The sequence below is a fragment of the Oncorhynchus gorbuscha genome, linkage group LG16 (genome assembly GCF_021184085.1).
Source record: "Oncorhynchus gorbuscha isolate QuinsamMale2020 ecotype Even-year linkage group LG16, OgorEven_v1.0, whole genome shotgun sequence".
In the NCBI taxonomy this organism is placed as follows: domain Eukaryota; kingdom Metazoa; phylum Chordata; class Actinopteri; order Salmoniformes; family Salmonidae; genus Oncorhynchus; species Oncorhynchus gorbuscha.
The window spans coordinates 75,752,822-75,769,276 of record NC_060188.1 but is presented as its reverse complement, the minus strand read 5'-3'; the positions used below and the strand labels follow the sequence as shown (position 1 = coordinate 75,769,276).

At 45.1% G+C, this 16,455-nt stretch overlaps 1 protein-coding gene across 1 annotated transcript; it reads left to right on the top strand.

Annotated features, from left to right (window-relative positions):
• The first annotated feature begins 231 nt into the window (after nucleotides 1–231).
• Nucleotides 232–13,299, top strand: foxred1 (FAD-dependent oxidoreductase domain containing 1). Its single transcript, XM_046306948.1, has 11 exons — nucleotides 232–915; nucleotides 1,793–2,013; nucleotides 2,481–2,591; nucleotides 4,443–4,561; nucleotides 4,677–4,771; nucleotides 10,028–10,129; nucleotides 10,252–10,328; nucleotides 10,832–10,992; nucleotides 11,226–11,355; nucleotides 11,634–11,735; nucleotides 12,028–13,299. Exons 1-11 carry the CDS (start codon nucleotides 774–776, stop codon nucleotides 12,280–12,282), a joined length of 1,515 nt encoding a protein of 504 aa, XP_046162904.1. The 5' UTR covers nucleotides 232–773; the 3' UTR covers nucleotides 12,283–13,299.
• The last annotated feature ends 3,156 nt before the right edge of the window (nucleotides 13,300–16,455 follow it).

The window sequence follows — 16,455 nt, the reverse complement described above, 5'->3', positions numbered from 1 at the left end:
CACCCCGAGCGATCTTTTCGCTTGTTGCTAAGGAGGCATACCAAGGGGTGTGTTTGTAAATTCACGCTGGAGTGCGCTCATAGCGTTTCGCTCTCGGAACGTTCTGACCTCACAAAAGCAACCAAGCTACACCCCGACAAAAATTTGAGAACTCCTCACTCTGACCATTTTACTCGACCTAGCAGAGCTGGTTAGGCTGTTTTCATGTTATCTAGATCGTTGGTGACTGTAACATGTCATATTCAACTGATATTGCGCGATCGTAAATTCCTTATTCTGCGCTCTGGCACACTGGTCTGAAATCGTAGTAGATAGCAAGAGTGAATTTACGAACGCAACCGAAGTAGATTTCCAGAACGAATTTACGAACTCTGACACTAGATTTTTTTTTAATGAAGCTCAGTGGTCATATACCCGCTTTCACTTGCTAGTTGAAACTCAGGCATTTCCAACTTTCTGAATAATTGAACGCCGCACGGGTATAATGACAACCAGTTCGCAAGTAAGACATTTTCAGGTTTTCTAAATCCGACTCGAACATGACCGCGGCATTATATGGTTGTGTCACGTCCGAAGCGTTATACGTCATTACGTGATATTGTTACGTCGACACGTTGTGTCGAATCGAAGTGTTACACCAGACAGTGAATATTAATTTCAGGGTTAGCCAACACACCATTTTGAATCTGTGCTCAAAAGCCAGCTGGCTAGCTTACATTAGCATTTACAGTGTGCTAGTAGTGCTGCTGGAGAGAAGAAATCAAGCTCCAGCAATGTCAATGTGGAAGGGACTGCACTTGACAGCGCGTGCCGCTCATGGAATTCATGTTTCCTCGCGATTTATCCATAAACACACGCGACTCTGCACCCGAAACATCAGTACTAGTAGACCCGTGCAAAATGATTTCTTCAAAGGTGAGATAATCAACTTTGTTTTCACTGTTGCGTTTGTGTCCTACCCAGTAGCGATTTTAGCATGGCATTTTTGGTGGGGCTACAAAAAAAATGGTTGGATGCATTCCGGAAAAGCCACAACACAACATTAAACAATACATTAATTGCACTATAACGGCGACAGACGGTGCCCACAAACTGTTGGGCCTATATAAAGCTGTCCCAACAGCAGTTCCAACATCTTACCACCGCTACACCTGGCTCTCAGCGAAACAGTTCATTCAGACTAAAAAAAATCAGAGCTGACTTGCGTAAACAAATGTGGTTTCTACAGACAATCGAGATGTACAAACGATGGCGTAACGGGCGACTACTGAAGTCATACCTTTGTTCAGCGATAGAATTCAGAACATGGGCCGTTCTTAGTCAGAACCACAATATAAATAAAGGGGGCATATAAACAGACAATGAAAGTTCACAGACAGTTAATTTCTTTAAAACAGGTTATAGGCTACATGTGCACAACCAAGTTAGAACACATGCATTACTTGCTGTTTGGGGTTTTAGGCTGGGTTTCTGTACTGCATTTTGTGACATCAGCTGATGTAAGAAGGGCTTTATAAATACATTTGATTGAACAGTAGGTGAAAATAGACCCAAAGGCACATTTGAACACAGTTTGGGTCTTTGTGTGTCAAAAAAAGATATGTCATGTAACACTTTGATGCATTAAATAAACTTGTGTAATTTGACACGTGAATGTCATGTATTATGTCAAGTACCTCTGTGGTCAGATATGAGAATTAAGTCACTTTCGTAGTTACAACCAGATAACTAGAATGACAAATGTAGAGTGCCTTACGTCCTAATAGAAATAACAATATATTTCTCAACACAGATCTCGAGAACCAGTTCAAAGCGTTCAGGGAGAAAGCGGCAGACGCCATGCCTGGCAGTGACTGGACTCCTTTTGAGAAGAACTCCTCACTCCCCCCTGAGAGGGCGGACATCGTGATCGTAGGAGGTGGCGTGGTGGGCTGGTCCATTGCCTATTGGCTGAAGCAGAAAGAGATGATTCGGGACGGGGTGCGGGTGCTGGTGGTTGAGAGGGACCCCACTGTGAGTGGCCTAGGCTGTGTCACGTGACCTCACTCACGTCCACTGAATACATTTGAAGCTCAAGCAATGTTCCATTAATCTCTCCTGTCTCTGTGTGCACTTGTTCACTTCCTTTCACTGGTTTTAAAGGAAATGACTGGCATAAGAATATGGTGGAAACTCCCTGTACCCATGCCTCTATCAACCCAATGCTGTTAGATTTGTGGGAAGTAGTAAACAAGTGCACATTTCAGTAGAAAATGACATTATTGGGATGCACCCTCAGGCTTGGGGCTGTCCTAATGGTCTCTGAAACTTTCCTTTCCATATCACCTTTCCTTGATGACCAAGTATAAATGAAGAGACTGGACTCTTAAGTCATCTTAGAACAGATGCTCGTCAAATCATTAAAGGACTGCTACACTAACACAGTAGTGCACGGACTGAATCTAGGTGTTAATCTGTATCTTCTATCTCCCTGTCTCCAGTACTCCCAGGCCTCCACGGTGCTGTCTGCTGGGGGGATTCGACAGCAGTTCTCCTTGCCAGAGAACATCCACCTGTCCATGGCCTCGGCTGACTTCATGAGGAACATCAATGTAGGTCACTGACACTGACGACCAGCTAGTATCAGCCATTGGGTCACTGTGACCACCAGCTAGTATCAGCCATTGGGTCACTGTGACCACCAGCTAGTATCAGCCATTGGGTCACTGTGACCACCAGCTAGTATCAGCCATTGGGTCACTGTGACCACCAGCTAGTATCAGCCATTGGGTCACTGTGACCACCAGCTAGTATCAGCCATTGGGTCACTGTGACCACCAGCTAGTATCAGCCATTGGGTCACTGTGACCACCAGCTAGTATCAGCCATTGGGTCACTGTGACCACCAGCTCGTATCAGCCATTGGGTCACTGTGACCACCAGCTCGTATCAGCCATTGGGTCACTGTGACCACCAGCTCGTATCAGCCATTGGGTCACTGTGACCACCAGCTCGTATCAGCCATTGGGTCACTGTGACCACCAGCTAGTATCAGCCATTGGGTCACTGTGACCACCAGCTAGTATCAGCCATTGGGTCACTGTGACCACCAGCTAGTATCAGCCATTGGGTCACTGTGACCACCAGCTAGTATCAGCCATTGGGTCACTGTGACCACCAGCTAGTATCAGCCATTGGGTCACTGTGACCACCAGCTAGTATCAGCCATTGGGTCACTGTGACCACCAGCTAGTATCAGCCATTGGGTCACTGTGACCACCAGCTAGTATCAGCCATTGGGTCTAGTATCAGCCATTGGGTCACTGTGACCACCAGCTAGTATCAGCCATTGGGTCACTGTGACCACCAGCTAGTATCAGCCATTGGGTCACTGTGACCACCAGCTCGTATCAGCCATTGGGTCACTGTGACCACCAGCTCGTATCAGCCATTGGGTCACTGTGACCACCAGCTCGTATCAGCCATTGGGTCACTGTGACCACCAGCTCGTATCAGCCATTGGGTCACTGTGACCACCAGCTAGTATCAGCCATTGGGTCACTGTGACCACCAGCTAGTATCAGCCATTGGGTCACTGTGACCACCAGCTAGTATCAGCCATTGGGTCACTGTGACCACCAGCTAGTATCAGCCATTGGGTCACTGTGACCACCAGCTAGTATCAGCCATTGGGTCACTGTGACCACCAGCTAGTATCAGCCATTGGGTCACTGTGACCACCAGCTAGTATCAGCCATTGGGTCACTGTGACCACCAGCTAGTATCAGCCATTGGGTCACTGTTACCACCAGCTAGTATCAGCCATTGGGTCACTGTGACCACCAGCTAGTATCAGCCATTGGGTCACTGTGACCACCAGCTAGTATCAGCCATTGGGTCACTGTGACCACCAGCTCGTATCAGCCATTGGGTCACTGTGACCACCAGCTCGTATCAGCCATTGGGTCAATGTGACCACCAGCTCGTATCAGCCATTGGGTCACTGTGACCACCAGCTCGTATCAGCCATTGGGTCACTGTGACCACCAGCTAGTATCAGCCATTGGGTCACTGTGACCACCAGCTAGTATCAGCCATTGGGTCACTGTGACCACCAGCTAGTGTCAGGTTATTTACTCATAATACAGTTGACCATTTCCCTGTCAATATATGGCCAAGCTGCAGTCAACATGTACAATTTGTATCTATTATTGGATCCCTATTAGTTGCTTCCTGAATACACAAAAATGTGTTTTTTGTTCTTCATTTAATGTTTGGGTTTTTAAGCACAAGGTTAGGGATAGTTAAACATTTTTTTAGGGCGATATTGTGGTACTTCTGTCTTTACAGCTTGGCATGATGGTGACAACTATACAGTTGTTTATGGCATTCCTTAGACCTGTTGAAGTGTTTTATTTATTGTTTCAGTGTAAAGTGATTGACAGTTTGTTGTGCCTTCTCAGGAACACTTGAGTGTGCTGAATGACGACCCCGTGGACTTGCAGTTTAACCACTCCGGATATCTTTTTCTGGCCAGTGAAAAAGTGGCTCATATCATGGAAGAAAACTACAGCACCCAAAGGTAAACACTTGTACCCTACACTTATGCACCATACACACAAATATCCCATCATGCAAATATTTAAATGGAACCTGATGCCGTTTGACAAATGCTATTAATTTTAATTCCAAATCAGGTATGCTGGAGCAAAAGTCTCTCTTCTTTCACCTACACAACTAAAGGAGAAATGTCCATGGATCAACACTGATGGAGTAGTGCTGGCTTCATATGGTGAGTACAGATCTTCGTTATTCTGAGTGACGGACGAGATAGTATTACCTGAAATGATTAAGGTGGCATAATCTGGGTCCATGTAACATTAAGACAATGAAAATTGTCTTCTTTAAAGCAAATGGTGCATATGCAGTCTTGGTACAATGACAGATCCAATAAGCAATATATTCAACATTTCTGAACAGTTGTAATATACACGCAGTGACCAGCTTAATAGTTACACCCAACTAGTATTATGTCGGATCCCCCTTTGCCCCCAGAACAGCTAGAATTCTCTGGGGCATGGATTCTAGAAGGTGTCGGAAACGTTCAAACTTTGCTCAGTTATCAAGTAACCTAACGTGTGCCAGGAAAACATTCCCCACACCATTATACCACCTCAACCAGCCTGTATCGTTGACAGCAGACAGGTAGGGACTCTGCCATCAGCATGACGCAACAGGAACCGGGATTCGTCAGACCAGGCAATGTTTTTCCACTCCTCAATTGACAATGGTGGTGGAGCCGCTTCTTCTTGTTTTTAGCTGATAGGAGTTTATCCCGGGTGTTGGTTGTCTGCTGCTGTGGCCCATTTGTGACAAGGACTGACAAGTTGTGCGTTCGCGAGATGCATTTCTGCACACCACTTTTATACATAGCTGTTATTTCCCTGTTAGCTTGAACGATTCTTGCCATTCTCTTTCGACCTCTCATCAACAAGCTGTTTTCGCCCCCACAGGACTGCTGCTGACTGGATGTTAATTGTTTGTCGTGCCATTCTTGGTAAACCCTGGACACTGTCGTGCATGAGAAGCCCAGGAGGCCCGGCTGTTTGAGATACTGGAACCGGTGCGCATGGCACAACGATCACACCACGCTCAAAGTTGCTTAGGTCACTCGTGTTGCCCATTCTAATGTTCAATCAAACAGTAACTGAATGCCTCTGTCTGCTTTATATAGCAAACCACGGCCATGTGACTCGGGGCCCCTGAGTGTATAGCCAGGGTTGTATGCCCTGTCTTCGTCACTGTCTTCATCAATGGGGCGGCAGCGTAGCCTAGTGGTTAGAGCGTTGGACTAGTAACCGGAAGGTTGCGAGTTCAAACCCCCGAGCTGACAAGGTACAAATCTGTCGTTCTGCCCCTGAACAGGCAGTTAACCCACTGTTCCCAGGCCGTCATTGAAAATAAGAATATGTTCTTAACTGACTTGCCTGGTTAAATAAAGGTAAAATAAAAATAAAATAAAAATAAATAATCTATCTCTAAATTCAGTACTGTTACCCAGTGAAGCATGCTTTCAGTGCATCAGTCCAGACACATATCTGTCAAATAATTCACTGATGAACCTTTTACACTCACTGTGTTGTAAATGTCAGATTTGGACACTGATAAGTGCGTAACTTGGAATGCAGTGGGCAGAGCTCAGGGTCTCTGCTTCACAGCTCTGTATGGGTTTTGACTGAGTCATTCTGAACTTAAGCACTGCTAGCAAAAAGAAGTTGCCCCCATGCAATTTTTTTGTCTGAGTGAGGAAATGTTGTAAATTACGAGGACTCTATGTATTTTGTAAGATGAGACGTTGAGGATTATTAAATACAGCTTTGATGTCATAAAAGCAAGACAACTACCCGAGTCCAAATTACACCTTTCCATATCATAAAACTCATGTAATATAGTGTCAATGTTTACAATCACTATGTTTGATGTTCAGTTACAAGATCACATGACGTTATACCCTGGGTTGTCCTGAACATAGTTAGCCAGTTGTATTGTGAAGGACATTTGCTGTGGATCACAGGCGGGGATGCATACTAGTGTTCCAAACAAAACAACCACTATGGCACAGCTAGGAGACTAACAAAAAGCACCTTATAGTTTGCTGCGAAAAGTACAGTAAATGTAAAATGCACATCAAATCAAGTGTCATGTTTGGATTCCGTCTTGTCAAATGTTGTCCTGACTTTTAGTCTAATTTTAGTCTAACTGTTCCCTTTAAATTGCTAATATGGTTATGCATATGCCTTCCATATTTCTAATGCAAGAAACATTTCAATTTATCCCTATCCATATAGGCCAGTTCCCACGAGTGTAATGGGGTAAGCTACTGGAACACTAGGGAGTATGTATTGCATAAATTTTCCAGTAATGTTGATCTTATCAGTGGAACAATATAATTTTTATTTAACTTGGTAGGCCAGTTGAGAACAAGTTCTCATTTACAACTGCGACCTGGCCAAGATAAAGCAAAGCAGTGCAACAAAAACAACAGTTACACATGGGATAAACAAACATACAGTCAATAACACAATAGAAATCTGTATACAGTGTGCAAATGAAGGAGATAAGACAATAAATAGGCCATAGTAGCGAAGTAATTACAATTTATCAATTAACACTGGAGTGATAGATGTGCAAGTAGAAATACTGGTGTACAAAAGAGCAGGAAAAACAAATATGGGATGAGGCAGGTAGTTGGTTGGATGGGCTATTTACAGATGGGCTGTGTACAGCTGCAGCGATCAGCAAGCTGCTCTGACAGCTTATGCTTAAAGTTAGTGAGGGAGATATGTCTCCAACTTCAGCAATTTTTGCGACTCGTTCCAGTCATTGGCAGCAGAGAACTGGAAGGAAAGGTGGCCAAAGGGAGTGTTGGCTTTGGGGAAGAACAGTGAAATATACCTGCTGGAGCGCTTGTGGATGTTGCTACGGTGACCAGTGAGCTGAGGTAAGGCGGAGCTTTACCTAGCAAAGACTTATAGGTGACCTGGAGCCAGTGGGTTTGGTGACGAATATGTAGTGAGGACCAGCCAACCAGAGCATACAGGTCGCAGGGGTGGGTAGTATATTGTGCTTTGGTGACAAAACGGATGGCACTGTTAGACGGCATCCAATTTGCTGAGTAGAGTGTTGGAGGCTATTTTGTAAATGACATTGCAGAAATCAAGGATCGGTAGGATAGTCAGTTTTACGAGGGTATGTTTGGCAGCATGAGTGAAGGATGCTTTGTTGCAAAATAGAAAGCAGATTCTAGATTACATTTTGGATTGGAGATGCTTAATGTGAGTCTGGAAGGAGAGTTTACAGTCTAGCCAGACACCTAGCTATTTACAGTTGTCCACATATTCTAAGTCAGAACCGTCCAGAGTAGTGATGCTGGGCGGGCGGGTGCGGGCAGCGATCGGTTAAAGAGCATGCATTTTGTTTTACTAGCATTTAAGAGCAGTTGGAAGCCACAGAAGGAGTGTTGTATGGCATTGAAGCTCGTCTGGAGGTTAGTTAACAGTGTCCAAAGAGGGGCCAGAAGTATACAGAATGGTGTTGTCTGCGTAGAGGTGGATCAAAGAAGCACCCGCAGCAAGAGCAACATCGTTGATATATACAGATAAAAGAGTCGGCCCGAGAATTGAACCCTGTGGCACCCCCATAGACTGCCAGAGGTCCGAACAACAGGCCCTCCGATTTGACACACTGAACTCTATCTGAGCAGTAGTTGGTGAACCAGGCGAAGCAGTCATTTGAGAAACCAAGGCTGTTGAATCTGCTGATAAGAATGCGGTGATTGACAGAGTCGAAAGCCTTGGCCAGGTCGATGATGACTGCTGCACAGTACTGTCTTTTATCGGTGGCGGTTATATCGTTTAGGACCTTGAGTGTGGCTGATGTGCACCCGTGACCAGCTCCGAAACCGGATTGTATAGCAGAGAAGGTACGGTGGGATTCGAAATGGTCGGTGATCTGTTTGTTCACTTGGCTTTCGAAGACTTTAGAAAGGCAGGGCAGGATGGATATAGGTCTGTAACAGTTTTGGTCTAGAGTGCCCCCCCCCCCCTTTTGAAGAGCGCTTTCCAATCTTTAGGAATCTCAGACAATACGAAAGAGAGGTTGAATAGACTAGTAATAGGGGTTGTAACAATGGCGGCGTATAATTTTCGGAAGAGTGGGTCCAGATTGTCTAGTCCAGTTGATTTGTAGGGATCCAGATTTTGCAGCTCTATCAGAATATCAGCTGTCTGGATTTGGGGGATGGAGAAGCGGGGGGACATGGGCCAGTTGCTGCGGGGGGTGCAGAGCTGTTGGTTGGGGTAGTCAAGTGGAAAGCATGGCCAGCCGTAGAGAAATGCTTCCTTAACTGACTGTGTATATTGGTTCCTGACTTCCCGGAAAAGTTGCATATCGCGGGGACTATTCGATGCTAGTGCAGTACGCCACAGGATGTTTTTGTGCTGGTCAAGGGCAGTCAAGCCTGGAGTGAACAGGGGCTATATCTGTTCTTAGTTCTACATTTTTTTGAAAGGGGCATGCTTATTTAAGATGGAGAGGAAAACACTTAAAGGACAACCAGGCATCCTCTACTGATGGGATGAGGTCAATATCCTTTCAGGATACCCGGGCCAAGTCGATTAGAAAGGCCTGCTTGCAGAAGTGTTTTTGGGAGCGTTTGACAGTGATGAGGGGTGGTCGTTTGACCGCGGACCCATAACGGACGCAGGCAATGAGGTGGTGATCACTGAGATCCTGGTTGAAAACAGCAGAGGTGTATTTAGAGGGCAAGTTGGTCAGAATGATATCTATGAGAGTGCCCATGGTTAAGGATTTTGGGTTGTACCTGGTGGGTTCCTTGATCATTTGTGTGAGATGGGGGGCATGTAGCTTAGATTGTAGGACGGCTGGGGTGTTAAGCATATCCCAGTTTAGGTCACCGAACAGTACGAACTCTGAAGATAGATGGGGGGGGGTAATCAATTCACATATGGTGTCCAGGGCTGAGGGGGATCTATAACAAACGGCAACAGTGATACCTTTTAAAAGTAGAAGCTCAAACTTTGGACATAGACCTGGATATTATGACAGGGGGGCTAGGGGCTCTGCAGTAAAATAAAACAATGATAGCTACCCTAAACAACAGTATAAAAGGCATATTGACATTAGAGAGAGGCATAAAGCAATCACAGGTGTTGCTTGAGAGCGCTAAGACAACAATGGGTAAATGGCGATGAATGGGCAGAGAGGGTCGGTTAGCTACACACAGGGCCTGAGTTTGAGGCTGTGGCCGGCCGATAAACAAGATAATCCTGTTAGTGTCCTCACACACTGCTTGTGGAAAAAAGCAATCCATCAATAAATTGCAACCTTGCACAGACACACCCCATAATTTTACTGGCTAGAACCAATTAAATGACTTCCTTTCTGGGTTAAGTATAAACTGTCTCTTCTCCCAAATGACCTCTACTTTGACAACGTCACCTCATCCCTTTGCCCTTTTTACACCCAGGGCTGGAGAACGAGGGCTGGTTCGACCCCTGGATGCTGTTGAACGCTTTCAGACGGAAGGCCATCTCCATGGGGGTCTACCAGTGCTTTGGAGAAGTCACAGGTTTGTGCTTGTGCCAATATCACAGCATTGTGGAACAGACAAGCCATGTACACACTGGTTTAGCTTGGCTCTGTAATCTATCCAAGCTGTATATTGATGATTTTGGCGATGCTGCGTTTCAGGTTTTAGTTACACCACAAACACAATGACGACTGCAGAAGGAGACCAGGTGGATTTTAGGAGAATCAAATATGCTAATGTAAGTATGACTCCTGATTTGTGCAAGGACATGTTTCACTAAACATTAACTCTAATTCAGTTGCTGTGTTTCTCTTGATCTCCTGTGTTTTGAGGGAAAACGAATTGTGTGCAGATCAGAAACTCATTTCTGAATCAACATCTTAAGATTAACACCCAGATCCTCACTTCAGTTAATCAACACAGGGTTGAAAGGGAAAACATTCTGGCAAAACATTCTGCAACAGTAAACATCATCCCCCACGAATGATGCCGGGTCTCTCTGGCAAGACACATCATTCACCCAAGTTTGTGACTAATGGACAAACAGAGACTGATCCACAGTCCCCTCCCCAATTTCATCATAGGGGACAACAATCTGTATTTTACAGTAATTTGGACGTGTTCAAGTAATTCCGCCCCATTTCAAAATGTCCCTACTGAACGCAACCCAGCTCACAGTAGCTAGGACCTCTCTACCGTTATGGTCCCTTCCTAATTGTCTGTCACTGGTGTCTTGAGTAGGTCCAGATGCCCAACAGTCTGGAGTACCAGCCTGTGGAGTGTGCCATCGTGGTGAACGCTGCAGGGGCCCTCTCCGGTAAGGTGGCAGAGATGATGGGCATCGGGCTCGGCCCGAAAGACACCATCGCTGGAATCCCACTACCCGTGGAGCCCAGGAAAAGGTGCGTTGGATGGAGGACCACCCCCCGATGTACTGCATTTGTCAGAACAAATCATTTACACCATGTTGCTGACAGCTAGCTTTCTTTCAGCCCTTATTGGTATCGGTCATAACACTGATATAATATTCACAGGCTACACCGGGGAGAAATGCTAACTGTATTAGGTCTCTGTGTATTATGTGTTTGCGGTACTGTCTAATATATCAGTGTAATTGTTGTGGGTCTTCGTCTAGGTTCATCTATGTGGTCCACTGTCCAAACGGGCCAGGGCTGGACACACCCTTCCTCGTAGACTACTCTGGAGTGTACTTCAGACGAGAGGGGCTGGGAGGAAACTACATTGCTGGGATGTCACCAGAAGAGGTGAGGAAGAGGATTGCCCTATTCCTCTAACTTAATTTTGGAACCCTGAGTCACTTGACCAGGTCGCTTTTCCAAAAATTATCTAGATTTTAAATTAGGGTAACCTCGAATAATGGTTAAATAAACAGCATTCAGTAAGCTCAAATGGGAGAAAATGTTTTGAGTCAGAACTCAACCAATTTAGTTTTTGGTTGAGGGATTTCTCCTTTCTCCCGTCTTTGCTCTGAACTCGCCCCAAGAGTTTGGGAAGTGGTCTTCATTATTTGCAACCCCATCAGGAAGAGGAGCCAGAGACCAATAACCTGGAGGTGGACCACCAGTTCTTCCAGAACATCTGGCCTCATTTGGCCCACCGGGTACCTGCCTTTGAGTGCCTCAAGGTAAATTGATGTGACATTGCAACCATAGAATTACATAGTAATATGGGTCATAATGGTTGCAACCTTCCTCGCCTCTGAAAACTAGGTTGTGTTCAGTAGGCACCAAATGTTATAAACAGGGTGGGACAATATGCTCTAATGAACTTTCCCTTTTCATTGGGAAAGTTAGTTGATAAATCTATTGCTACTGTTTCTACTTTTGTCCTTTGTGCTGCTTTCGAATTAGCTCCATATCATTGCCAATAACGTCTGTCCCTCAAATTTAACATTCGTCTCGCATCACTCCTTTCAGGTGAAGAGCGCATGGGCCGGCTTCTACGACTACAACACCTTTGACCAGAACGGTATCGTGGGCATGCACCCGCTGGTCAACAACATGTTCTTTGCCACAGGCTTCAGTGGGCACGGGCTGCAGCACTCGCCGGCAGTAGGTCGCGCCATGGCCGAACTCATCCTGGATGGGGGCTTCAAGACCCTTGACCTGAGCGCCTTCAGCTTCAAACGCATCATGACCAAGGAACCCATATTAGAGAGGAACATTGTCTGAGAGGGAGAGTCTGACATTTTTACGAAGGGAGGAAAGAGGAATGCCTTGTCGCATTCTACAGTCTTGTGGGAAATATGGTCTCGAAATAAGAGTTTGCCAAAGTTTCTGGTAAGGTGAATGGTGTCCTATTAATTTCTTCACTAAAGTGCATGAGGGAGTAACTGAACATTTCACAAGCTCAATTCTGTGGTCTACCGGTGAAACCACATGGCAGCGGCCTCAGCCAAAGTGCTTTGCACTTAAACACAGTCACCCATTGCTTGGGAGTGCTCAGAACACCGACCGCAAGACTGAATGGGAAAAAATGGGATGCGTCAGAAATGCATCTCAGGAACGAGTGAGGGACTTTGTGGAGTGAGGAAGAGAAGAGGGTAGAAGAAAGAGCCTTGACAGCAAACATGGACTTCTGATGTAAGCATGGAATTTAGGATGCCCAATATCTAACCTACTGTACAAAGAGTAAGGTACTGACATACAATGCGTTAGCACAATTAGAAAGGCTTTTAGTTGGATATTGGAGTAATTTCCATTCCTCCGATGGTAAACCTGTATTGAATGGCTTGATTATGCATATTTTTTATTTTATTTAACCATTTAACCTAGACATGCCACTTTACTCTTGATCACGTAAGCATTCAACTGTATTTGTATAAGAAAAAGTGAAGTTGGAAGTTTACATACACCTTAGCCAAATACATTTAAACTCAGTTTCACAATTCCTGACATTTAAATCCTCACTTTATTCACCACTTTATTTTAAGAATGTGAACTGTCAGAATAATAGGAGAGTGACTTACTTCAGCTTTTATTTCTTTCATCACATTCCCAGTGGGTCAGAAGTTTACTGAATTAGTATTTGGTAGCGTTGCCTTTTTAAATTTGGGTCAAATATTTTGGATAGCCTTCCACAATAAGTTGGCTAAATTTTGCCCCATTCCTCCTGACAGAGGACATGCTTTTTCAGTTCTGCCCACAAATTTTCTATAGGATTGAGGTCAGGGCTTTGTGATGGCCACTCCAATACCTTGACTTTGTTGTCCTTAAGCCATTTTGCCACAACTTTGGAAGTAGGCTTGGGGTCATTGTCCATTTGAAGACCCATTTGCATCCAAGCTTTAACCTCCTGACTGATGTCTTGAGATGTTGCTTCAATATATCCACAATCTTCCTTCCTAATGATGCCATCTATTTTCTGCAGTGCACCAGTCTCTCATGCAGCAAAGCACCCCCACAACATGATGCTGCCACTCCCGTTCTTCATGGTTGGGGTGGTGTTCTTCAGCTTGCAAGCCTCCCCTCCCCTTTTTCCTCCAAACATAACGATGGTTATTATGGCTAAACAGTTATATTTTTCTTTCATTTCTTTTTTTTCTTTCATCAGACCAGGACATTTCTCCCAAAAATATGTTCTTTATCCCCATGTGTAGTTGCAAACCGTAATCTGGCTTTTTTATGCCGGTTTTGGAGCAGTGACTTACATTTACATTTAAGTCATTTAGCAGACGCTCTTATCCAGAGCGACTTACAAATTGGACTTCTTCCTTGCTGAGCGGCCATACAGGTTATGTCTATATAGGACTGGTTTTACTGTGGATATAGATAATTCTGTACCTGTTTCCTCTAGCATCTTCACAAGGTCCTTTGCTGTTGTTTTGGGATTGATTTGTGCTTTTTCGCACCAAACTACATTCATCTCTAGGAGACCGAACGCATCTCCTTCCTGAGCGGTATGACGGCTGCGTGGTCCCATGGTGTTTATACTTGCGTACTATTGTTTGTACAGATGAACGTGATACCTTCAGGCATTTGGAAATTGCTCCCAAGGATGAACCAGATTTGTGGAGGTCTCCCCAAAAACTTCTGAGGTCTTTGCTGATTTTCCCATGATATCAAGCAAAGAGGCACTGAGATTGACGGTAGGCCTTGAAATACATCCACAGGTACACCTTCAATTGACGCAAATTATGTAAATTAGCCTATCAGAAGCTTCTAAAGCCATGACATAATTTTCTGGAATTTTCCAAGCTGTTTAAAGGCACAGGCACCTTAGTGTATGTAAACTTCTGACCCACTGGAATTGTAATACAATGAAATAATCTAAACAATTAGTATAAACAAGGAAAATAGGAAAATGACTTGTCATGCAAAGTAGATGTCCTAACCGACTTGCCAAATCTATAGTTTGTTCACAAGAAATTTGTGGAGCGGTTGAAAAATCAGTTTTAGAGACTCCAACATAAGTATGTAAACTTCCTACTTCAACTGTACATGTGATGCAGTAAAGACGTCAATCTATTGACGTCTTCACAGCATCGCATGTGTTTGTATAAAAAAAGTTAACACTTGTGATCAATAGTAAAAATGAACTAGTTTAGAAACCCATGGCTTCAATTTCAAAATCGATGTGCAATGGCACATCAATTTACCTCATTGCCGCCCACCAAAATTAGCCTACATTTAGGCTATTGTTTGTATTTCACACTGTTGGGGTAAAAATGTGTAATGCTTGTATAGATGTCAACCCCAGTTCATGTTATCGTTACCAATCAACTGCATTACAGTTAAACAACTACCACCCCCGATTTCTATATGCTAGTTATTCTACCAGCTTATACGAACGGAAAATGGCATTTAGCAGACAGTTTTGTAAACCCGTAACGGACAACTTCTAAATATATTTGGCTGTTTTCACTGCACAATATCCAAATCAGATTTTAATAACCACCTTGTGGGCCTGTTTATAACATAATCATGATGGATTTGACAAATATCCACTTTGTTAGATCAGCTTTTTGAATGTGCGACAGTGTGCGTCCCATCATCCCCCGCGGTCTGCGTCCTATGTATAGTTGTTTTCTTCAGTGTGCGTCCCATCATCCCCCGCGGTCTGCGTCCTATGTATAGTTGTTTTCTTCAGTGTGCGTCCCATCATCCCCCGCGGTCTGCGTCCTATGTATAGTTGTTTTCTTCAGTGTGCGTCCCATCATCCCCCGCGGTCTGCGTCCTATGTATGGTTGTTTTCTCGTCAGTGTGCGTCCCATCATCCCCCGCGGTCAGTGTGCGTCCCATCATCCCCCGCGGTCTGCGTCCTATGTATAGTTGTTTTCTTCAGTGTGCGTCCCATCATCCCCCGCGGTCTGCGTCCTATGTATAGTTGTTTTCTTCAGTGTGCGTCCCATCATCCCCCGCGGTCTGCGTCCTATGTATAGTTGTTTTCTTCAGTGTCTGCGTCCCATCATCCCCCATCCCCGCGGTCTGCGTCCTATGTATAGTTGTTTTCTTCAGTGTGCGTCCCATCATCCCCCGCGGTCTGCGTCCTATGTATAGTTGTTTTCTTCAGTGTGCGTCCCATCATCCCCCGCGGTCTGCGTCCTATGTATAGTTGTTTTCTTCAGTGTGCGTCCCATCATCCCCCGCGGTCTGCGTCCTATGTATAGTTGTTTTCTTCAGTGTGCGTCCCATCATCCCCCGCGGTCTGCGTCCTATGTATAGTTGTTTTCTTCAGTGTGTTTTCGTCCCCATCATCCCCCGCGGTCTGCGTCCTATGTATAGTTGTTTTCTTCAGTGTTCTTCAGTGCGTCCCATCATCCCCGCGGTCTGCGTCCTATGTATAGTTGTTTTCTTCAGTGTGCGTCCCATCATCCCCGCGGTCTGCGTCCTATGTATAGTTGTTTTCTTCAGTGTGCGTCCCATCATCCCCCGCGGTCTGCGTCCTATGTATAGTTGTTTTCTTCAGTGTGCGTCCCATCATCCCCCGCGGTCTGCGTCCTATGTATAGTTGTTTTCTTCAGTGTGCGTCCCATCATCCCCCGCGGTCTGCGTCCTATGTATAGTTGTTTTCTTCAGTGTGCGTCCCATCATCCCCCGCGGTCTGCGTCCTATGTATAGTTGTTTTCTTCAGTGTGCGTCCCATCATCCCCCTGCGGTCTTCAGTGTGCGTCCTATGTATAGTTGTTTTCTTCAGTGTGCGTCCCATCATCCCCCGCGGTCTGCGTCCTATGTATAGTTGTTTTCTTCAGCGTGCGTCCCATCATCCCCCACGGTCTGCGTCCTATGTATGGTTTTCAGTGTGCGTCCCATCATCCCCCACGGTCTGCGTCCTATGTATGGTTTTCAGTGTGCGTCCCATCATCCCCCACGGTCTGCGTCCTATGTATGGTTTTCTTCAGTGTG